The sequence below is a fragment of the Chelonia mydas genome, chromosome 3, assembly GCF_015237465.2.
Source record: "Chelonia mydas isolate rCheMyd1 chromosome 3, rCheMyd1.pri.v2, whole genome shotgun sequence".
In the NCBI taxonomy this organism is placed as follows: domain Eukaryota; kingdom Metazoa; phylum Chordata; order Testudines; family Cheloniidae; genus Chelonia; species Chelonia mydas.
Window position 1 is genome coordinate 203,990,106 of NC_057851.1, and position 25,105 is coordinate 204,015,210.

Sequence of the window (25,105 nt, forward strand, 5' to 3'; positions counted from 1 at the left end):
GCTCTGAGGCTGAGCTCAGCCTGCGTGCACCTGTCCTGATCACTCATGGATGCCTAGCACTTTCCAATACATGCAATCTAAAACATGCCTTCCTCTATCTATGTCAAAGAGCAGGAGTCAAGTCACTAGGGCCTGGAGCTGAGAACCTTTATGTTTGCATTTTGGACTCCAATTTCAGTTTTCCATACTTAAATTCAGACATTATGGGCCTGATCATCAACTGGCGTAGATCAGAATAGCTCCATTGACTTCAATGGAGCGATGACGGCTTATACCAGTCAAGGATCTGGCCCTTCATAAGTTGCTGGGGTGCTGCTGTTACTTAAAAGCAAAACCAGTCCACCTCCTGTTAGGGCCCAGATACTTGGCACAGAGCTATGAATAAAATCCAGATGCAGATTGACTGCAAGCAAAGCAACCAAACCCTCTGGCGTTCGGATTTCCTTTTCCATGTAACACTTATGTGCTGCATGAACAATAGCTCCCCACAATGTAAACCTATCTACTTCATTTCAGAGTTAAATTTGTGGAGTGGCTCCTTTTTCAGAATGAAACAGCCTAGGTGCAGCGATGGACTTTCTGCTCTTTTACATAAGTAACTGAGGCAGATGCGCTCCTCTCTTCGTATCATCTCGGTAACCATCTCGCCTGGTTGAACTTAAAGCATGAGTGTGTGACGCCAACCATTTGTTTTGCCTTTGTCTTGTGTTCCCACAGGAAATTCATTACCCTTAAAATACTTGACCGTGAGGAGTATGAGAAAGAGTGCAGTTTCTACCTTGTGCTTGAGGAACCAATATGGATACGAAGAGGAATGAAAGGTGTGAGAGTAAAACCCAGACAAACTCTCGAGAAATTATAGTCTGCTCTCTCTGTCTCCCTACTCTCACACTTGCTCTCTCCTCGCACTTGGCTTCCAAATATTTTGCCATATCTCCTCTCAAGCTTAGCAACTTTTCCTTTTTTATTGTTTGGCGGGTGTCACTCTGGTCCCACTGGCTAGCTCCCACTGAAGCAGGGTTGGCACTAATTACAAACTGACTTTTTTTGTCAAGTGTTCATCTGTGAACTGCTCCCACTTGTGAGGCAGTAAATGAAAACAATCCAATGAATAAATCACTAGGGGTTCATATCCTCTCCACGCTAGCTAGGGAGGGACAAGCTCACACACGCTGTAGAGGTGCTGTCAACCAGGAGTTTATAGCAGCGTCTAGCCCTCACAAAGTGATCACAAACACCAGAGCACCAGAGTGGGTCTGAGATTCCACCACATGCAATGTGGGAAGACAAAGTGCAAATCCTAAACTGTCAATTGCTATTGCAATAGTATCACAAATAAAAACATTTCAGTTGTGTATTTAAAATATACAGCACTGAAATTGCATATACAAATATCCTTTTAATCTAGGAGAAAACAGTCTCTTTTTTAATTAAAAAAGGATACTGCATCATTTTTAGCAGGAGATAAAGTAGACCCTCTGTTTAAATAAAAATCACATTCTTAACACAATATTTTTAGCTTTTTTACACTGGTAATGAGAATACAATGAGATCTGAAGGTAGTTCAAAATCAGATAATTCCAGTAGGACGTCTGCAATCAGGATTTCACCCAGTGGATCTGGAAGTAAATAGATAAAATGCACTGAAAGTACAGTGACATGGACATCCCGCTGAATCCTCATAAGAGTGATGAAATCAGTTTCCATCACACAAAATAAAAACATTTCTCTAAAGCAACTGCAAACATATTCATAAAAAGAAAAGGGCTGCTAATTTTTCTAAGCAGTTTCTTTTCTTAAAGAGGTAACTTAAAATGAATGGATGTAACTCATTTCATGAATTATTGATGGCTAATTAGGACATTACAGCAATAACATAATTATCCTGAATAATTAGTTGCAACACAAAAAACTTTTTTTTTAACAACCCAAACATTGTTAGCAACATTTTGTCTCTTTGATTCCCTGTTTAATTTCTAGGAGATATCTGCTCCTTAAGAATCATCAGATTGTATTATAATATTATTATTATCATACATTTAGGCCCTGAATCAGCAAAGCACCTGAGCACATGCTTAACTTTTGAGTCCCAGGGTTAGTTTATACCAGATTGGGTAAGAGGTGACTTGATCATGGTCTGCAAGTACCTACAGGGAGAAGAGATTTCTCATAATAGATGATTCTTTAATCTAGCAGAAAAACGCATAGCAAGCTCCCATGGCTGGAAGCTGAACCTAGACAAAATGAGACTAGAAATAAAATGCACGTTTTTAACAGTGAGGGTACTTAACTCTTGGAACAATTTACCTAGGGATGTGGTGGATGGAGTCACTTGACGTCTTTAAATCAAGGCTGGGTGTCTTTCCAAAAGAGATTCTATAGGTCAAACAGAAGGCAGAAAGCATTGGGCAAGGTTCTCTGGCCATGCTTTACGGGACGTCAGACTAGATGATCATAATGGTCCCTTCTAACCTGCAGATCTCTGAATCTAAGACTTAGGCACATTGTTATCTGCGTTGCTGAATGGGGGCCTTAGCAAGCTGGTGTTTGCGGAACACTCCATAGGAATTTACAGGGGGCAGCTGGAATAGTGGCGTTAGCTCCCCTGTGCCCTCTATGTGTGGAGTTGGAGACTGGGGATAATATAAATATCGATCTCATAGCCCTTCCCCCACCCCCATCTAGCCTTGGCACTCATTAATGACCCCTCCATGCTAGCTTGTTAGGTCCCACCGTGAAGTCCACCTCTACATCGCATGGGGCATGCTGGGTCCTTTCATCCAGCACATCTACCCTGTGCCCCACTCCCAACCACAGTGCAGGACAGCAGTGGTTCAGAGGGCATTGCTTGGGCTCCCCACACCTTGTGGCATTTCACCCCAAAGAAATAAATAGGCTTCCCTTCTTATAGACTAAATCCACTCATTTGCTGACTACCCCCTGATCCAGCAAAGCATGTAAGCATGGCCCTGATTCAGGAAAGCATCCCTGTTCAAGACGGCACTTAAGCATGTGCTTAAAGTTAAGGGTGTCCTTAAGTGCTGTCCTGGATAGAGATGGGCTTCAGCACAAGTGTGGGTCAGGGCCTTGTGTGTCACATGTGAGTAGTCCCAAGGGGGCTATTCACATGCTTAGTTTCATACATGCTTAAGTGCTTTGTTGGATCGAGGTCTAAGATGACTTCATGTATATCAAATGTTGGTGCATTTAGACTGAAACACAATACTATTTATTTTAGTTCCTTTTCCCCCAGTAGGCAAGAAAAAAATACCCCTTATTACAGAAAAACAAATGAATAGGAAATGTATATTCACTGGTAGCTATCTGATTTTTAAAAAAATAATTAAGCTTCTTAATATAAAAGAAAGAGGAGAATAATCTGGATTAGTTTAATAAATTACACAGATAAGAAATTCAGTTCAGTCCGATTCATCTTTACTCAAGGACATGCTTGATTTTATCAGGCTCAAACAATTCTGCCTTTGGAAAAACTAACTTTTGTTCACACGGTGAGTTGTTCAGTGGCTCTAAATCCAGGCCTTTCTAGCAGCTGGGTACATTTTTAGTCCTGTTCAAAGGCGCAGCTTTCTCAGAGTGCATTCATAGGAGAACGAGGGGGAAAGGGACGGATGCAATTTTGTGCTCAGTGAGTGCATTCATCAGGCAGTCTTAGAGCACAGGGATCAGCCAGACACCTCTGCTGCCATCTTGCAACGTTTCCTAGTTGGTTAGTTGCATTGGCACTGCCATGCATAAGAAGGCAGCCAGAGCCAGCATGCTTGGAGCTGAATCCACCATACACTAGCCAGAGCTCAGGAGTGATTCAGCCAGTCCTCAAGTGCTACAGCACACCTAAGAGGAGGGAGTCTGCCTGCTCTGCATCTGCCAAGCAGTATTCCCCAGCCAATTTATGCCAGTTGCGCCTAGAGGGACCAGTGAATTGCCCCATGGTGCTTGTGGAGTACTGGGGAGAGCCCAGCTGTTGCTCACCAGCAGCCTTTAGACAAGGTAAAACTTGCTATTCCTCCAGCATCCCCACATGCTCGGAGTTCCCAAGGGAAGGTGAACTATGGCCACACCCCAGCTCCACTCAAAGACAAGACCTTGTAACATTCGGTGCTGCTGGGCATGAGAGCAGACACAGACACACACACCTTCCCAGGTACTGGGTGAGCAGTAGCTGCATCCTTGTGGCTGCCTCCTGCATGAGAGCACTGGGCTCCCTGCTCCCTCTCTGGCCTAGCACGCTGAGAGGAGAGAAGCTGCCATTACCTAGCACTAGATGGATTCCTCAGAGGGGCTGCATTTATCCCAAGAGAGAACATTGCCCACGGACCTGCATTCTGTTGACAGATGGATGCCCTATGTGATTATGAGCTCATGGAAAATTCCACTAAATCTGACACAGTAACGCAATACAATAGAATCCCAGTGAGTGAGATTTGCATCACAAGCAGCACTAGGGAAATCTACTGTTGGAATCATTTCGTATCACCAAAATAAAATTAACCATTGACACTAAAAGCTATCCATTGACTTCATTTGGCGCTGCATGGGCGCAGTGTTGTCCACTCTCATGGTTTTATCATAAATCGGATCATCTGGAGGGTTTTTAAAGCTCTCGCTGTTGGAGTCATGTGATGACATGAGACTCTCAGCTTTCGTTTTATAAAACATAAGTTTCTAGCTCTCATGGTTGCAGGGGAAAGCTTGAAAATGTGAAGCCAAGGCTCTGTAAAGTCTTAGTAGCCAGAAGGCAAATAACAAGAGTCAAAAATGTATTAGTCTTTTTAAAATCTCATGATTTTTAAACCAGTTTTTGAGGACTGACTTATGATTTTTGAACTCTTGGGGCTAGCAATACTGTGAGTTCAGCTTCTGAAATCAGGCCTGAATCAGCTTCTGAAATTAATTCTGAAATTAAGATACCTAAAATCAGCAGCTGCTTTTGAAAATATTGGCCTGATCCTCTCTGCTTCAGTTCCCCTTCCTTTGAAAAGTGTTGATCTTACTACCTCTCCAGGGTATTGCTAGAAGTAATTAGTCAGAATGTTCAGTTCTTCAAAGATCCAGAGTGCTACCTGAATGCTAAATGACAGTTGTTTTTTATCAGGGCTTAAACTGTCATTTTGCTAAATGACAGGATAAATACTGTATTATATTTGGTGAGTCAAGCCCTAGCACAAACTGTACTTCTTTCATTCTACATTCCCTGTAGAAATCAGGCCATCATGTAATTATTATTTTCCATTTAGACTATTAAAGGAAGTACATGAATCCAGCAAACAGCCCTTACATCCATATTTTGGGACATATTCTTTCCTCAATCTGTGGCAGTACTGCCATTGATGTTGTTGGGCGCTCCATGAATATATGGCCCAAAAGGGGGAAATGAATTTTTTAAAAGTTTGTCTTTTGTATCTTATTACTGTATGTGACATTTTTTTCTTTTAATTCACAGCCCACGCTCATGAAATGTTTCTGTTCCGTTATTTTCAGTGCTCTTTTCTGGGTACCAATGGTATCCGGAAACTTTACAGATTTTCATTGTCTGGGCCTGGGAGCTGGAGTCTTTCTGTGGATGTTCCTTTTAATTTCATTATTCATTTACTTTTCTTCTTCTATGTTTGTCTCTGTCTGTCTCCTTCACAGCCCTGTTGTTGAATGAGCTTGGTAAGCGCTGCATTTCTTGTATTTCTTTTCCATTTTCCCAGTGTGTCCGTATATTGGTGGAAGATGATGATTTTATTTGACTTTTCGATTTGCTCACAAGAATCTCTTTTAAGGTTGTTAATACCATTTTACTAAGCCCAGGTAATTGAGATCATGTTCTTCTTTGAGTATCTGTTCCAAAAATTGTTAGCTGAGACTACCGTGACCAGAAAGCAAGTGTAAAAAACCAGGACAGGGGATAGGGGGGAATAGGAGCCTATATAAGACAAAGCCCCAAATATCGGGACTGTCCCTATAAAATCGGGACATCTAGCCACCTTAGCTGAGACATGAACTCTTGTGTTAAAGGAGGGACAGTAGCTAAAATCATAATTGAAAGTGGCATTAATTACAATGACAAGGGAGCCTAAGGGGGTTATGAACAGCATTTCACTGGGATTTGGACAGCTAGCTCCTTTGGAAATCCCAGACAACAAGCACATTTAGTGGATACGTTCAATACAACTGACTCCTCAGGTTTACTACTATCCTTTGGGTTGATTTCACTGGGCCCTATCCGCTAATTTGTAGTAAAAGGATGTGGAAAGCACTAAGTCTCAGAAATGTACAACAGAACTGAGCTGTGCAAACTAATTCATACCCCGTTATGTAGGTATAAGAAACAGAATGTTTGTAGTACCTGGCAACGGTCGGACCAGAATATGTAGGGCTTATTGTGGTGAAATTGTCCACAAGAGCTATTCCACAATAACTCCCCCTGAGCACATTCTTATTCAGGAATCAGTGTGTGCACAAGGGGAGCTATTCCAGAATAGCTACAGCATTTTAAACTCCCTTCCTTATAACTTCCCAGTGTAGACAGACCCTAACTCCGTATATTCAGAAAACTCTGCATGCTGTTTTGAGGGAGGTATGGCATGCTGCCTTCTTAGCGCACACTTCAAAACCAGCCTCCAAATTTGGCATACAAGCTATCCCAAGCAGGAGATCCACAAACACATAAGATGGGGATGTGGGGGGAGTCCAAGCAAAGTTAAAGCATTCTGCAGGCTACCTTGGAAAATCAAAGCCCAGGCCTTATCCAAGGCTCACTGGAATCAATGGAAAGATTCTCACTCATTTCTGTTAGCGCTGGACCATTGCAGAAAATGCTGCTGTGGGCAGTAGTAACTCGATATGAGCCAAACTTCGCCCCAGCTGTGGGTAAATGAGGAATGTTTCCAGGGATGTTTGAGCTGTCAGGGGCTTGGTGGAAATGGCAGTGAGAGGGGCTTTCCTCTTCCCCAGCATTGTATCCATCCCTCTTGAATAGCCCTCCATTTAGTCCTAAAGCTACCCAGCTGCAGCATGGATTTGGTGCATCATGCCCGCTCATGCCCACCCCAGTGCTGCTTTTATTGCTGAAAATGTTCTCACACCAGAAATAAAGATTCATGGGAGTGAGGCCCTAGGAAGAGAAACTTGCTTTTAATGAGAGGATCCTGCATCATTTTGAGTTTTGTGCCTCTGTCCCTCTGGGCTGTCTCCCACACTGAGCCCTGCACTCAGGCTAGACTGGGTTGAGAGGTGGGACAGTAGCCGTTGGGTTTTTGATCTTTTCCGTTGTGTGATTCTAGCCACCGTCGCCTCCTAGAAATGCCCTCTCTCTCGTACCTGGTTGGCAGGGAAGGAAGAGATTTGCACAGCTCAGCTTTGTGGTGAATCTTTAAAGTTCTCACACTTCCCACACTGGAGTTAGATTGGCCGCTACTGGGGTAGAACCTGCCAGAGCGGACCTAGGAGGCATGTCCCTCCCCAGCCCCAAACCACACCCCAAGGGGGTCCTCCATGGGTGGATAGGAGGGCTAACCATGTCCACAGCACCAACCCTACCTCCAGTCTGCACCCCACTGAAGGCTCTCCACTAGTCCAGAATCTGTGCTGCACATGGGGGGAGACTGGGTAGTACAAGGGAGGGGCCAGGGAAAACCACATCTCCACCCATCCCCTGACCCTGTGAATATATAGCTGGAGCTGTGCTGTCTCTTCAGTGGAGTCCTCCAGGACTAATTTGGCTGCTATGAACAGTGGGGATTTCCAGGGGACTGAGCAGCTGCTGAGGAGGCAAAGGGCCTCTGTAGGATTGGCGCTGGCATCCTTCAGACTCCACGGGATCCACAGTGCCAAGGGGCGGGGCGGAGGCTGGTCCCTGGGTCAGTCCCTGGGCCTACTGAGCAGCTGTCCCTTCAATTCTGGGGTGGCTTTGTGGAAAAGAGATTGTTCCAGGGGGTGCTATCTTAAGCCATGTGGGGTGGGAGGGAGCCTGGCATGCATCCGCCCCATAGGCCTGCTGTTTCCTGGCCCCCTGCAGCCCAGTCTCCCCCACGCACCCATTCAGAGCCCCACGTTCAGAGTGGAGTGCACTACACAAGGCCCAGCAGAATGGGTGGGGGGAGACCATGGCACTCCATGCAGACCCTGAGGCAGGGGACAATCCCTGCTAGAAATGGGAGACAGGTGTTGTAGTGAGCTGTTCCTCTGCGGATTACACTGTGGCGGGAGCATGTGGGCCACTGCTTCGGGGGGGAGGCTGCTGCGAGATGAATGTCACTGTAATGATGCAAAAATAGATGCTAATCTGCTTTCTCTTTCTCTCTCTCTTTTTTGTTTTGTGGTTCGTTTAGGTGGCTTCACAATAACAGGTATGGATTTCTGATTCCCTCCTTGCCCCGTGCCACTGTTCCTCTCTGCATTGTTAACTGCCGGGTGCTCATTCTGCTCTTTTCTCTTTATTTCCTGTTTGTTTTTTTAATGGAGGGAAACTTCTGAATGGTAAGAAAGCGCTGTTTAGTGTCCTGGCCACCTACTCCGAGCCGCTAGTGTTAGCACGGCACCGTCTAACAGCAAGTGATGTGTCTTTGTCACCAGCTTAACCTCACGTGTGTTTCACAGTAATCCCCGTCCTTTAGCTGCAGTGATTACAGCACGTACCAGGAGACTCTGCCTCAGTGCAGAACTCACAGCCCTGGGGGAGGGAGGGCAAAGGGGGGTGAAATTGACCCCAGCCTGGACAGCCTGAGAGGCTGCACTGAATTAGGACAGCTGTCCTTGGGCTGCTTAGCCACACAGCCCCTGGGAACTCCAGCACTCTGCGCCAGGCCAGCATGCTTCTGCACAGGGACATGCGGAGGGCAGCCTCTGGCTGCCGTAGCCAGTGCCTGCTGCAGCCAGTGCCTGCTGCAGGGGGATTTTCTCCCAGGGCCTGTCTGCTCTGGAGCTGGAAGGGGAGGTTTCCTGCTCAGGGAAACCTGCGCACTGACTAGCGGGAGGGGCTAGCTGTCCAAGGATGCACCTAGGCTTTCAGAGGGACTTGTGCCTGGGGAGAGTGTAGCACAAGCTCCCTCCAGGGCTATGCTGCAATTTTTAGCTCGCTAACTCAATCAGAGCTAGCCCGTGTGGAGACTACGCTGGGAGTTACTCTTTGCAGCTCCAGTGTCGACAACCCCCCAGTCTGCTAAATGACTTTCCTCAATCCGCGTGCAGTCTCACCTACGCTCTTCACAGCCATCAGCCATCGGGGGGGCGAGCCTAAGGCATGGACCAAAATGTGGGGCCTGCTGGTACCTTCGCCACGCCCCTCCCGCATGAAGGGGATGTCAGCCACTTCCGTGGCAGGACTGGCCCCCAGGCCGTGTGTCCACAGTCCTGCCTGACAGTGGGGATCCCTCCTGGGACACCATGGGCTGCAGTTCCGGTGGCGCCGCCATGCTCCGAGGGAAGAGGGGAACGCAGAGGCAGTAGGGAGGCATGGGTCTTCCACTCGGGTTGCCCTGGCCTCTCGCTCATTCCTGGGGTTCATGTGAATCCTGGAGCACTCCCACATAGTTTGGGAATCAGCCCTGCAAACCCCATATGTCCCTTACAGATCAGGGAGTAGCTAGGCCTGCCCATCCCATGGGTTTTCCCTACAAGAGGGGGCAGCTGGAGCCAGCGTTGTTGTTCCTAAGTGCAGGCAGTGTGCATGGTGCTACACAAGACACCAGTACACCATTGCCTGCCTGGAGAGGTATGGCCAGACTCCACAGAAGGACGGTGATTTGATCCCTGTCCCCAGGTATGGGGTGATACGTAACTGCATTTCTCTGTCAGCAAGAACAGTTGAGGGGGTCTGCTTCCCTATTATCAGATAGAGATTAGTGAGAAATGGAGAATCAGTCATCTTCTGTAATTCCCAATGTCAGTCTGTCGGCAATCAGTGTTGCAGATATAGCTGATTGTGAAATAAAGCTACTTGGCTGCATGCTGCCAAGAAATGCTTCGCTGTTTAAAATGCCGCTCCGCAAGAACGCCTGAGAAGTCAGTTCTCCCCATCTGGTGTTCTGGATACTGGTTCCCTCCTCAGGGAGTGGACAAGGCAGGAATGGTTCCTCATGGATCATTGCTGGGGTTTGAATGGCAGAGCCAGGGCTGCTGTGGTACAGCTGGGGAGCAGCAGGCTTTGTGCTCTTGGCTGTATAGACTCGATGTGTGATTGTTAGCTCATCAGAAATGCAAGCCATATATGAAAGCATGTTCAGATGAGTTCCTGCAAACCGAGTTACATGAACCAGGGAACCATCTCTGCACTAAGATACTCCTACTCCATCCTGCCACCACCTGGCGTAGAACTAGGGACTTCATGCCACCTTTGCACCTCCCCGTGTTCTGGGATGTCCAATGGCCTGCCCAGACCTCAGCTTAAATTACAACAGCCCCACATCTGCTCTAATTTACCCTTGGCTGCAACAACACCATAGGGCCACAGTATCATCTGAGAGTAGCTGGAGTACCAAAGCACTACAGCCATGTTCTCTTCCCCAGCAACTGTCTGTGCTAGGGGCTGGGAGAAAAGACCAATTACGGCAGCTCTGTGCCCTCCAGCGAAAACCCTATGCTGGGGTATTCCCCATCATGGAGATTTGCTGCCTTCACAGACCATTTGTGCTGCCAGAGAGGCTTCAAGGGGCAATGGAGAATTGGGCTCAGTAGGCATAAGAATAGCAACAAATAATTAGACAAGCATGCCGGTGTATTCACAGGATTGTATGTGAGCCATGCATGCCATACCAAATCTCTGCACTTGTCCAACAAGGGAGCAGACACACATGCCTTCTTGGTTAATGTACGCCTTACAAGTGTTGCTCGGGTGTTAGCTCTGCATTAGAGAAGAAGAGCCATCAGTCTCCCCCTTAGTACTAGCAGAGCGCGGCAACAACTGTGACTCTGCATGAGGAGGGGTTCAGAGGGCCACGCTCAGACGTGGGAAACTATTTTTAGCTAACAAGGTACTTCACATACCTCTGATCTCCCTGATGGCTTGTCTGAAAAGCACATGCAGAATCAAATTCTGAGGAGCCAGCCTCAAATTGGGACAGTTAAAAAAAATTAAACACCACCACATACAATTTTCAACATTTTTCCAGTGTAACTGAGATTGAACTTGGCCAGCTGGGCTGGAAATAGATGTCCATAGCTTGCCACCATGGCTATGAGGATAAACTCTTGGATCACTTCTCTCTGGCTCTGCTTTTTCCCATTGGTACAGGAGAGCAGACAAGAGTGTCTGCAATGGGGATTTAAAAACAATAACCTTGTGTGAAATAGAAATAGAGTTCACTAACATCACCGAGTCATCGTGATCCATTCACTCATCTTCTGCCCATCACTTTGTTAGGCAAGCCTGTCTTCAGGAAGGTCCATGCTAGAGAACATCCAATTCCTTCTGCTGTAATCAGCATTCAAGGTATTCATTTTGACTTGGTTTTCTAGGACCATAATTTAATTAACACGAAGCGAAAGCATTTGCGTGTTCATGTACTGACACTAGAGTCATTTGTTTTAATGCATTTCTCTCTTATACTATGTTCAGGGAATACAGAGTTTCAGTACCAAGGTCTGCAACGAGCTGTGTGCCAGGGGGATTCTGTGCTTGGGTGGAGTTGGCCGAAGTAACTTCAGCACCTTCATTTGACTTCTTGGGGAGACTGAGTAGGGATCACAGATTGATAAAGGTTCAAGCACAAAGGGACCACTAGATCATCTAGTCTGACCTCCTGTATACCACGGGTCACAGAATTCCATCAATTACTCCTGTGTTGAGCCCAATGACGTAGGGTTGGCTAACGCAGGCCTTCCAGAAAGGCATCCAGACTTGATCTGAAGACTTCAAGAGATGGTGAATCCATCTCTTCACTTAGTGCTTTGTTCCAGTGTTTAGTCACCCTCACTGTTAAAACTTTGGGCCTTGTTTCTAATTTGAATTTGTCTGGCTTCAACTTACAGGCATTGGTGGTTCTGCCTATTCTCCAAGCAATGTTTGGCTGAAGCAAGTGATAGATTCTTTCACCTTTCACTCTAGGCTAACAAAGTTATTAGCCTGGGAACTTCTTTAGCTTTTTAAAATGCTGAATAATTGTTCAGTGACAGGAATCCACGTAGACCTTGCCCAGACTCTGATGGATTCCTTCCCAGACAGCTTCTGTATCCATATGCTGCGTCCTTCCTCACCTCTCTCACCTCGGATCCATTGTCCCAGTGTCACTTGCTCCCCTTCCAGAACAGACCCCTTGCACTACATGTGGTTTCCCAGCAGCATCTCTCCCCCCATTAAAGCAAATCTCTTTACAAAATAGCTGTCAGGACAGGTACCATTTGCAAAGTTCCCATGGAGACACAAATGCTTTGTAAAGGGCACATCACGCAGATGGGTGTATCCAGCTGAGGTGGGTATCAGTAAAACTCATGTGTGTCTTATATACACTTAAAAAGATAATGGGCTAATGCTTCTCTGCTGCCTTGCACCTTATGTCAATATTTACATTAGGGCGAAGTGAATATAAAGTGCTAACAGATCAGATTGGCTGTAGGAGGTACAAGGCAGTGGAGAGTCACAGCCAGTGTGTATACACGTCAAGGCCCACATCCTTAGCTTGTGTAAATCAACATAGCTCCACTAAAGACAAAGTCAGCGTTGTAGACCTTAGAGCAAGGCAGGTGTACACCAGCTGAGGATCTGACCTGTGGTGCATACACTTCAGAACATGCATTTAATATCCATGTCTTTATGATGCCTGGTATTTTTCACTGTATAGGTACTTGTATTTTCCTGTTCTGATGATAGCTTTAAATAGCTGTAATTCCTACCAGTACCCCCCATTCAGTTCCAATCACTATTGAGTCCTGGCGAAATTAAGTTCTCAGATGAAACTGTTGCAAAGTTCTGATGAGCCCTGTGAAAGTCTTTGAAAAGTGAACAGCAGGGCTATTTTATAACCCCCTGTTGTTGTTTTTTAATCTCCCTGTGTGATGCCTCCCAAGCTCTCTGGGGTAAATTCTTGTCCTGGGAGGAAGTGTGGCATGGAGAGTTTAAGGGGAGTTGGTGTCTCTTGAGGAAGTCAGATGTTTTATGAGTCCTCCATTATGCACCCGTCATGCCCAGGAGCTGATTCCACCTCCTTGCACCTTCTGAGGGCTGGAGCAGCAGCAGCCAGCTGGCAAGGGTGAAAGGGAGAGGAGAGCCTCCACCAGCAGCTGTGAGCTCCCCACTCCCTCCCCTCCCCTCTCCTCCAATCAGCGCAGAGAGACTATGAGGGAGCAAAGCCCCAGGATCAAGGGTAGTTTTAGGTGGGGGAGGGAGGAGGTAGAGAGCAGGCTGGGAGGATTCACTCCTCCTGCCCCACATCTCCTCCAGTGAAAAGGGGCCTGGCCCAGCCTTCTCCCTGCTATGCCCCCTCCTGTGCTGGGAAATAACATGGCTCCTAGGTAGCTGGGCTCCTCCACAGAGTCCTCTCCTTCTCCTTGAAGGGGAGACAGTGAGAGGAGCTGGGGTCCTGAGCTGCTGCAGCACTGAGGGAAGGCTGGACCTACAGTAACTGCATTAGGGGAGCAGCCGGGCCTAAAGTAATTGCATTGGGAAGAGGTTCCTGCAGCTCTACTGACTGCATGATTCAGCCAGATCTAAGCTAATTGCATTGGGCAGAGCAGGCCTAAATTAAATGCATGAGATGTCTGAATTGTATTCGTTATGCTGAGGGTGGAGCAAAGACCCTCTCCTCAAACCCCATCCCTCCATGCACTCCCTACCCCATCTGTAATTGATTGGCACAGTGGTGAGGCATCCGTACAAACAGGTGTTCCAGTTAAAACCATTATAAACTGAGAAGGAACCCTGAAGCAGCCTGTGTGTTAGATTGGCTTGTTCCAGGTGAGTGCCATTATTGTAAACCTTGAGATGTCAGCCACAATGATGGTGAAGGGACAGGAAACTGAAGCAGATTAAAATGCACCAAACCACAAACCCTCCAGCACATAGCAGTGTTCTGGAGCATCATGAAAATCTGACAAGGGCTTTTCAATTAATAATTATCCACTTTGAATCTGCAAGAATTTAAACCACAATAATTAAAAGCATGGGTTGTTTGATCCCCATTTCAGAACTGTGAAGATTCTGGTTTGTAGTGGTGAGGTTCTTGATGTGGGTGGGGGAGGAGTATCTGTTCTGTGAGGACAGAAAAAGATGGAAGTAAATATGCAGCCCTGAACGTTACCCATAGCTGTGAATATTTTTCCTAAAGGCTGGTTATTTGAGTGACAGTCTGGTCCAGGGGGTAGGGCATGGGACTGGCAGTGAGCAGGCTGCAGGGTGACCTTGAGCAAGTCACGTCTCCTCTCTGTGCCTCTGTTTCTATTTGTCCGTTTGTATTGCAAGCACTTGGAGACAGAAGGCATTTCTATGTATACATTCAGCTTTCAGCATAACAGGGCCCTGATCTCAGCTGGGGTCTGGGGGTGTTAGTGCAATACACACAAAGAATCATAACAAAGGCAAGAAGTACCGTGGAGGTTGGAAATAAGGGTTTAATTTAAAGTGGGCTAATAGGTTGGCCTTGACAACAGCCGCATAAACAGCTGTGTGTGCCAGCGCTTAGCTGCAAGGTAAACTGACATGGAGCAGCTCCTGGGGACAGGGAGGAGCTAAGACCACAAGGAGACAGGTGGCATCTCAGAATTAAGGGGCAGGATGAATAGTTTCTGAAACCTGCTTGGGTGTCTTAGTAGCGAATTTAAAAGACAAAAGGCAGCTGACCCTCTTCCAAAGAGCCTCCTGCTTCTAAAAGCAAATTGAAAATGCTGAGGGTTGGTGTTTATCAGGTGAAAGTCCACTCAGGGCCAGGTGGTGTAAGTTGGTGTAGCACCACTGAAGTTGCATAGACAATCTCCACTGAAGTCAGTGAAGTTTTGCTGATTTATACCAGCCAAAGAATCGGCTCTGAAATGTTCCAGATCCAGGGGTTTTTTTTTGCCAAACTATTAAACCTGACACTCGTAGGGTTTAAAACTAAATCCTTCCCATCCAACAATGCTGAAGTTCAGGGTTCCAGCCACACTCTGCTGCTTTTGTCTTGCTTGTAGCATTTTCATGTGGTAACATGTTACTGGCAATTAAAACCACTGGAGGTTTTTAAGAGCAGGTTAGACAAACACCTGTCAAGGACAGTCTAGGTTTACCTGGCCCTGCGTCAGCATGGGGGGCATGGTCTAGATGACCTCTTGAGGTCCTTTCCAGCCCTTCATTTTTATGATTCTATGAATACATGCAGAGAGGAGTTGTTAAGAACATAAGAACTGCCACAGTGGGTCTGACCAATGGTCCATCTAGCCCAATATCCTGTTTCTGACAGCAACCAGTCCCAGAGCTTCATGAGGAGTATACAGAACAGGACAGTTGGAGGGATCCACTTCTGTCTTCCACTCCCAGTTTTTGGTAGTTAGAGTTTTAGTGTCACGCTGAGCATGGGGTGGCATCCCTGACCATTGTGGCTAATAGCCATCGATAGACCTCTCCTCCATGAATTTATCTAGTTCTTTTTTGAACCCTGTTATACTTTTGGCCTTCACGACATCCTTTGGCATTGAGTTCCACAGGTTAATTGTGCATTGTGTAAAAAGTACTTCCTTTTGTTTGTATTAAACCTGCTGCCTATTAATTTGATTGAGTGACCCCCTGGATTTTGTATTGTGAGGAAGGGTAAACAGACTTCTCTGTTCACTTTTTCCACACCACTCATGATTTTATAGACCTCTCTCATATCCCCACCTTAATCTCTTTTCTAAATTGAACAGCTCTAATCTTTTTAATCTCTCTTTGTATCGAAACTCTTCCATACCCTTGATCATCTTTGTTGCCCTTCTCTGAACCCTTTTCCAGTTCCATTATATCCTTTCTGAAATGAGTCAACCAGAACTGCACACAGTATTCAAGAGGTGGGTGCACCATGGGTTTATATAGTGGCACTATGATATGTTCTGTCTTATCTTCTATCCCGTTCCTAATAGTTCCTAGCATTATTAGCATTTTTGTGCACTGCTGTGCATTAAGCAGAAGTTTCCGGAGAACTATCCACAGAGACTTGTTCTTCCAGTTTGGTTTTGGCGCATTCACCCGTCCCTTCATAGAAACATAGAATATCAAGTTTGCAAGGGACCTCAGGAGGTCATCTAGTCCAACCCCCTGCTCAAAGCAGGACCAATCCCCAACCAAATCATCCCAGCCAGGGCTTTGTCAAGCCTGATCTTAAAAATATCTAAGGAAGGAGATTCCACCACCTCCCTAGGTAACGCATTCCAGTGTTTCACCACCCTCCTAGTGAAATAGTGTTTCCTAATATCCAATCTAAACCTCCCCCACTGCAACTTGAGACCATTTACTCCTTGTTCTATCATCAGCTACCACTGAGAACAGTCTAGATCCATCCTCTTTGGAACCCTCTTTCAGGTAGTTGAAAGCAGCTATCAGATCCCCCCTCATTCTTCTCTTCCGCAGACTAAACAATCCCAGTTCCCTCAGCCTCTCCTCGTAAGTCATGTGTTCCAATCCCCTAATCATTTTTGTTGCCCTCTGCTGGACTCTTTCCAATTTTTTCCACATCCTTCTTGTAGTGTGGGGCCCAAAACTGGACACAGTACTCCAGATGAGGCCTCACCAATGTCGAATAGAGGGGAATGATCATGTCCCTCGATCTGCTGGCAATGCCCCTACATATACATCCCAAAATGCCATTGGCCTTCTTGGCAACAAGGGCACACTGTTGACTCATATCCAGCTTCTCGTCCACTGTAACCCCTAGGTCCTTTTCTGCAGAACTGCTGCCGAGCCATTCGGTCCCTAGTCTGTAGCGGTGCATGGGATTCTTCCGTCCTAAGTGCAGGACTCTGCACTTGTCCTTGTTGAACCTCATCAGATTTCTCTTGGCCCAATCCTCTAATTTGTCTATCCTATCCCTACCCTTCAGCGTATCTACCACTCCTCCCAGTTTAGTGTCATCTGCAAACTTGCTGAGGGTGCAATCCACACCATCCTCCAGATCATTAATGAAGATATTGAACAAAACCGGCCCCAGGACCGACCCTTGGGGCACTCCGCTTGATACTGGCTGCCAACTAGACATGGAGCCATTGATCACTACTCCTTGAGCCCGACAATCTAGCCAACTTTCTATCCACCTTATAGTCCATTCATCCAGCCCATACGTCTTTCACTTGCTGGCAAGAATACTGTGGGAGACCGTGTCAAAAGCTTGGCTAAAGTCAAGGAACAACACGTCCACCGCTTTCCCCTCATCCACAGAGCCAGTTATCTCGTCATAGAAGGCAATTAGATTAGTCAGGCATGACTTGCCCTTGGTGAATCCATGCTGACCGTTCCTGATCACTTTCCTCTCCTCTAAGTGCTTCAGAATTGATTCCTTGAGGACCTGCTCCATGATTTTTCCAGGGACTGAGGTGAGGCTGACTGGCCTGTAGTTCCCAGGATCCTCCTTCTTCCCTTTTTTAAAGATGGGCACTACATTAGCCTTTTTCCAGTCGTCCAGGACTTCCCCCGATCGCCATGAGTTTTCAAAGATAATGGCCAATGGCTCTGCAATCACATCCACCAACTCCTTTAGCACTCTCGATGCAGCGCATCCGGCCCCATGGACTTGTGCTTGTCCAGCTTTTCTAAATAGTCCCGAACCATTTCTTTCTCCACAGGGGGCTGGTCACCTCCTCCCCATGCTGTGCTGCCCAGTGCAGTAGTCTGGGAGCTGACCTTGTTCGTGAAGACAGAGGCAAAAAAAGTATTGAGTACTTTAGCTTTTTCCACATCCTCTGTCACGAGATTGCCTCCCTCATTCAGTAAGGGACCCACACTTTCCTTGACTTTCTTCTTGTTGTTAACATACCTGAAGAAACCCTTCTTGTTACTCTTAACGTCTCTTGCTAGCTGCAACTCCAGGTGTGATTTGGCCTTCCTGGTTTCACTCCTGCATGCCCGAGCAATATTTTTATACTCTTCCCTGGTCATTTGTCCAATCTTCCACTTCTTGTAAGCTTCTTTTTTGTGTTTAAGATCAGCAAGGATTTCACTGTTAAGCCAAGCTGGTCGCCTGCCATATTTACTATTCTTTCGACACATCGGGATGGTTTGTCCCTGTAACCTCAATAAGGATTCTTTAAAATACAGCCAGCTCTCCTGATCTCCTTTCCCACTCATGTTATTCTCCCAGGGGATCCTGCCCATCAGTTCCCTGAGGGAGTCAAAGTCTGCTTTTCTGAAGTCCAGGGTCCGTATTCTGCAGCTCTCCTTTCGTCCCTGTGTCAGGATCCTGAACTCAACCATCTCATGGTCACTTTGATTGAGTGACCCCCTGGATTTTGTATTGTGAGGAAGGGTAAACAGACTTCTGCCCTCTCGCGCGCTCCTGCTCGTGCTTCCTCCCGGTATCCCACTTCCCCACTTACCTCAGGGCTTTGGTCTCCTTCCCTTGCAGCCCTCCGTGAAGACTGCTCAGGGGGAGGTTGTAGCCACTCTTACAGTTTGAACGCATCAAGCCAACCAGGTGCTCGATTTGTTGCCAAGCAGCAGTTAAGGTGTGTGACCCCCACACATTAAGGCAAGTCAGACTGGGGAAGCTGAAATAAGAAGAAAAGCCAGCTACCTCTTCAGAGTGCCTCAAGAATGAACTTGCATGAAATTCACAAGTGGGGGGGAGGCTGCTATAGCCTCATCTGTGGTAGAGAACTGCATTGTTACAAATTGCTATTGTTCATGGGAGCTGCTGTGACGTGTAACAATGCACTGGGACCACACTAGACATCTCAGCAAGCGTGTATCTGTTCAGCATGTCCACACACCGCTCTCCCTCCAAGCAAGGCAGTACCAGCATATCATGGGTCACCGGGCCCAGCACAGCTCCCTGATGAGGGGGACGTGGGAAGTGCAAACCATTTTGGGATAAGTGCTGTACTGTACCTATCTCTGTATTTAATCTGGTCTGTGTTTAATCTAGCCTCTGTTTGCCAGAAGCTGGGAATGGGTGACAGGGGATGGATCACTCGATAATTGACCTGTTCTATTCATTCCCTCTGGGGCACTTGACATTGGCCACTGTCAGAAGACAGGATACTGGACTAGATGGACCTTTGATCTGACCCAGTGTGGTCGTTCTTATATTCTGTGTAAATCTGCACTAGAAAGCATTTGTCAGCATAGCTAGACCAGCATACCCTGCTAGTATTGACACAACTTATATAAACAAAAGTTGCTGCTGCTGCTCGAACTTATACCACTGCCCTAAACAAAATAGATGATACCAGCCATTCGACTTCTTTGCCTGTATAACTGTGTCTACACTAGGGCATATGCACGGCCATAGTGGTTAGGGGCAGGGGGTCATACTCCTAACTAACGTAGCTGTGCCAGTAACGTTTTTAAGTGTAGACAAGACCTAATGCTGCAGTGAGACCTGTCCCAGAATATCCATAACCTGGTGGTTACAGCATTGTCCAGCAATGTGGGAGAGCCAAGTTCAAATTACTTCTCCACACAAGGGAGAGCTAAAGTTTATAAGGGGGGGGGGGGGAAGGGCGGTACCTCCGCTGGCCATTTTGTTAATCTAACCCTTCATGTCCTTTTATTTTATTTTTAAAATGCCTAGAAACAAAATGAAACATTTTGTTTCAGACCAAACAAAACATTTCTTTCCACTTGAAACAAAAATGTTTTGTCGACTTTTTCAATTTGCCAAAATTGTTCGGAATTTATGGCATTAGGTTGAGCAAAACCAATTTTTTTTTTTTTTCAGTTCTCTGGAACAGCCAGCAAACCAAAAAAATCAGTCATCTGACCAGCTGTAGTGTGGACATGAGCAATATATCAGGTGCAGCAACAGCAGAATTCTCTAGTGCAGACGCAGCTTCAGTGTTTGCAGTTTTTCTATTCATTGCTTTGGACATGCAGATAATTAAGTTACAGGGCTGTGTGTGTTAACGATAATCTAATACAGAAGTTCTGACAAGGTGTCAAATGCTGCTGGCATCCTCAAGGAATCCCTGGAGTTTTATTGCATTGCCATATTCCTGAAGCTACCATGTGGGCTGGCTAGCATTCTCGCTGCATATGTGCTGCCTCTCACTCTGCATGAGTCTGTCACACTGAGAAAAAGCCACCTGTCCAAAATTCCCGTTGATTTCCAGGGTACAGCCCAGAAGACAGAGCAATTGAGGAAAGACAGAACTCTCCTTCCTGCAATGGCTCCAAGTTTAAAAAAAACAGCCATATTTTGCTGTTTGTCTTATAGGGCAAACATGTTGTTTTGTGATGTTGTGAGTTTGTGATGTAATGTCTTGGCACTTCGTCATCATATAGGCAGTGAAGTCAGAAGACAATGCCATCGCATCATGATGCAGTGTTATTACCTGATGATGCAACATCCCAGAGCCTAACTTTAGTGAAACACAATGCCAGCTTAGATCCAGGGCAACAGGAAATCCCATGTAAACAAAATAATGAACAGCATTTGCTGAATAATAGTTATTCTCTATTTTTCTCATCAAAGAGATCTTGGAGTCATTCTGGATAGTTCTCTGAAACATCTGCTCAATGAGCAGAGGCAGCCAAAAAAGCTAACAATGTAAGGAGAGGGGTAGATAATACAGAAAAGATCATAACACTACTATATAAATCCATGGTACACCAACACCTTGAATACTGCATGCAGTTCTGGTTGCCTCATCTCACAAAAGAGATATTAGAATAGGAAAAAGTACAGAGAAGGGCAACTAAAATTAGAGGTATGGGGCAGCTTCCATATGTGGAGAGATTTTTAAAAAGACTATGACTGTTTAGCTGAGAAAAGAGATGACGGGGGATATGACAGAGGTCTGTAAAATCATAGAATCATAGAATATCAGGGTTGGAAGGGACCTCAGGAGGTCATCTAGTCCAACCCCCTGCTCAAAGCAGGACCGATCCCCAATTAAATCATCCCAGCCAGGGCTTTCTCAAGCCTGACCTTAAAAACTTCTAAGGAAGGAGATTCCACCACCTCCCTAGGTAACGCATCCCAGTGTTTCACCACCCTCCTAGTGAAAAACTTTTTCCTAATATTCAACCTAAACCTCCCCCACTGCAACTTGAGACCATTACTCCTCGTTCTGTCATCTGCTACCACTGAGAACAATCTAGAGCCATCCTCTTTGGAACCCCCTTTCAGGTAGTTGAAAGCAGCTATCAAATCCCCCCTCATTCTTCTCTTCCGTAGACTAAACATCCCCAGTTCCCTCAGCCTCTTCTCATAAGTCATGTGTTCCAGTCCCCTAATCATTTTTGTTGCCCTCCACTGGACTCTTTCCAATTTTTCCACATCCTTCTTGTTGTGTGGGGCCCAAAACTGGACACAGTACTCCAGATGAGGCCTCACCAATGTCGAATAGAGGGGAACGATCACGTCCCTCAATCTGCTGGCTATGCCCCTACTTATACATCCCAAAATGCCATTGGCCTTCTTGGCAACAAGGGCACACTGTTGACTCATATCCAGCTTCTCGTCCACTGTAACCCCTAGGTTCTTTTCCGCAGAACTGCTGCCGAGCCATTCGGTCCCTAGTCTGTAGCAGTGCATGGGATTCTTCCGTCCTAAGTGCAGGACTCTGCACTTGTCCTTGTTGAACCTCATCAGATTTCTTTTGGCCCAGTCCTCCAATTTGTCTAGGTCCCTCTGTATCCTATCCCTACCCTCCAGCGTATCTACCACTCCTCCCAGTTTAGTGTCATCTGCAAACTTGCTGAGGGTGCAATTCATACCATTCTCCAGATCATTTATGAAGATATTGAACAAAACCGGCCCCAGGACCGACCCTTGGGGCACTCCGCTTGATATCAGCTGCTAACTAGACATGGAGCCATTGATCACTACTCCTTGAGCCCGACAATCTAGCCAGCTTTCTATCCACCTTATAGTCCATTCGTCCAGCGCATACTTCTTTAACTTGCTGGCAAGAATACTGTGGGAGACAGTGTCAAAAGCTTTGCTAAAGTCAAGGAACAACACGTCAACTGCTTTCCCCTCATCCACAGAGCCAGTTATCTCGTCACAGAAGGCAATTAGATTAGTCAGGCATGACTTGCCCTTGGTGAATCCATGCTGACTGTTCCTGATCACTTTCCTCTCCTCTCAGTGCTTCAGAATTGATTCCTAGGTCCATCAATGGCTATTAGTCAAGATGGTCTGGGACTTCAACTCCATGCACCGGGTGACCCTAAACCTCTAACTGATAAGGTGGAACTGGATGACAGAGGATGGATGACTCAAAATTGCCCTGTTCTGTTCATTCCCTCTGAAGCATCTGGCACTGGTCACTGTCAGAAGACAGGATACTGGGCTAGATGGACTGCTAGTCTGACACAGTATGGCCGTTCTTATATTCTTAGAAGGAGTCATGTGGATAATACAACACAGGCCTCGTGGGAGTGTGTGTTTATCGGTACAGCAGTTTGGCTGAGGTTCAGATACACACCTGAACTTTTGGATGCTTAACCGAAATAAACCTTTCCAAGGTTCATTTACCTATTGCTAGTTGTTTGGACAAGCACGCAGAACACACATATCACAAGGCAGTGGTGAAGACTTCAAGCTACTTGCTGCAGACTTGATTAAAATCTGCCTCACCAATTTTATGACTTGCTGCAAAAAATGTCAGCAAAGCACTCAAAATATTAGAGCCTTTGCTCCGAGTCCTTCGTTATGCACCAGTAATAATGAGCTCACAGACATACAGAGCCCCTGTTCCTTATGTGGGCGCTGCACAGTCCTTGTCACAAGTGTTGTGTCATGATTGTACAGTGACTGAAGAGCTATCTTTCATTGTACTATGTCCTTTAGCATACCGCAGGCTAGAAGAGTCAGATTCCAAACTCAGTGATTCTGGAGTCTATCAGGTGTCACTCTAGTGACATCAGAGTTACTCCAGATTTACAGTGATGTAACTAACTGCAATGAAAAACTGGCTGACATTATTTTGCGTGTAACACTACCTACACAATACTCCATTATTCAAATGTTTAGGGTGCAAAATCAAGCACTCAAAAGTTAGGTAATGCCAGAAGTAAGGTTTGTGTAACCTTAAGTGACACACACACACCCTGTCCCTGTGTGTGTTCATTATGATACAGTCTTTAAATACATGAGTACGTGCTATTTTTTTGCCACAGGACCCTGCCTCATTCAGTGTACCTTTTACTATGCATTCAGTTCCCCATTAGTCACATATAGGCAGAGTGGCTGAGGTGGATGGGCCCTTCCATATGGGCTGGATGGCCTGATTTGCATGCAGAGGTCTGATTTTCAAAAGCGCTCAGCACTGGCTTGATCCAACTCCCATCAAAGTCAAGGGATATTTCACTGTTGGCTTCAGGGGGGGGCAGAGAGAGGCCAATACAGAGGCCTTTTTGAAAATCCCAGCTTAGATTAATTGCCCTGAAAGTTGGCACCATGGCACTCCAGAGGAGAATCCATCACTGAGATTGTGAATGTTCTCCTATAGTCCAGGCTGAATTCAAGAGGAGCTGAGTGGGGGTGGAAGGGATTTGAAATTCAGAAGAGTTATGAGCTAGTGATCTCATTTGCTAACGCTTTGGCCATCTGCAACAGAAAACCTTTCAGCGCAGGCATAATGTCCTCTACCTTACTCCAGCAACTATCTGTCACTTGTGTCTTAGCTCCAGAGAAAATTTTCATTTAGAGAGAGATTCACCTAATAGAAGCCAGTGCCAGAAAGTGAAAGATTGTGTGTTGCTCAAAAATGGGCTGTTTTGTTACAGAAGAGAATGAAGAGAAACAGCCGCTGACGAGCAAAGAGGAGGAAGAGCGCCGCATTGCAGAAATGGGACGCCCAGTACTGGGAGAACATACCAAACTAGAAGTCATTATTGAAGAATCCTATGAGTTCAAGGTACAGCAATTGTCTGCGTCACTCCACCCAGGGCATGGAAGCCCTGAATTCACATTAGCATCTCTAATTGCATTTTATTAGATTGCTAAACTAGGGGCTCCATCTTTTTTACATGCCCAGTAAGCACACATCTGGCAAGCACATGCTATGCACAGGAAGGTATCATCCTTGCAAAGCAAGTATATTGAGCGCTTGAAGCCTGGATTCAGCCAAAGCATTGACACACATGCTTCAATCCATCCCTGTTCAGCAAAGAACTCAAGCACATGTTTAAGTTCCAGTGACTTCAATGGGATTCAAGCTAATATGTAAAAACAATGAGGAGTTCTTGTGGCACCTTATAGACTGACAAATTTATTTGGCATAAACTTTCGTGGGCTAAACCCACTTCATCAGATGCATGGAGTGGAAAATACATATAGCAGTTGCATCTCCCATCTTTTCATGTACTGCTATATATATCTTCCTACTGTATTTTCCACTCCATGCATCTGATGAAGTAGGTTTTAGCCCACGAAAGCTTATGCCCAAATAAATTTATCAGTCTGTAAGGTGCCACATGTACTCCTCGTTGTTTTTGCTGATACAGACTAACACGGTTACTACTCTGAAGCTAATACGTAAGTGCTTTGCTGAATTGGGACAGACTACTTAATTGGCACCATAAAGAGGTGTGTTGGGATGGGGATGATTGGAACAGAAGGAGTTGGGAGCCCAGTTTTCATGTGGTAGAGATATAATGAGAGACAATGCTCTTCAGAAAAATTCATCAGGGGCAGGATGTGTTCATGTTCTCCTGAATTTACAGCCTTTATGCTTCAAAATCAAATCCACTAATGGCCTTTATGTCCTCAGTGGGAGAGGCCCCATAAGAGCATCTCAAGGCATCATCAGGAGCTTCTGGAGCAGCGAGAGTTTCTGCCCCCAGCTCCCAAAGGGAGCACAAGTAGCTGAATAAGGCACAGCTGGTGGTATATACTGTCCCCTCTCAACAGCCAGCTGTGATGTCACGGCAACAGCAAGACCGTGGACTTGGCAACAGCAATGGTGTGGGTTTATTTCTAGCATTTCACTAGGCTTGGGCAGCAAAACTAGCCTGCTCAGCGTCACCGTCAGGACCAGGTCCTCGGGTGCTATAAATCAC

General features: G+C 46.1%; 1 protein-coding gene across 9 annotated transcripts in view; it reads left to right on the forward strand.

The window, feature by feature from the left end:
* SLC8A1 (solute carrier family 8 member A1) overlaps window positions 1-25,105 on the forward strand; it is a 329,095-nt gene that overhangs the window by 270,740 nt on the left and 33,250 nt on the right. For 4 of the 9 annotated variants that reach the window (XM_037896398.2, XM_037896397.2, XM_043544228.1 and 1 more), the window contains 5 exons: window positions 5,653-5,673; window positions 8,337-8,354; window positions 8,467-8,484; window positions 11,366-11,434; window positions 23,831-23,961. In XM_037896398.2, the coding sequence (XP_037752326.1) occupies window positions 5,653-5,673; window positions 8,337-8,354; window positions 8,467-8,484; window positions 11,366-11,434; window positions 23,831-23,961 (257 nt within the window). Of the gene's footprint in view, window positions 1-717; window positions 822-5,652; window positions 5,674-8,336; window positions 8,355-8,466; window positions 8,485-11,365; window positions 11,435-23,830; window positions 23,962-25,105 lie in introns of all 9 variants that reach the window. The other 5 variants (XM_007058961.4, XM_043544231.1, XM_037896402.2 and 2 more) reach the window with 3 other exon arrangements.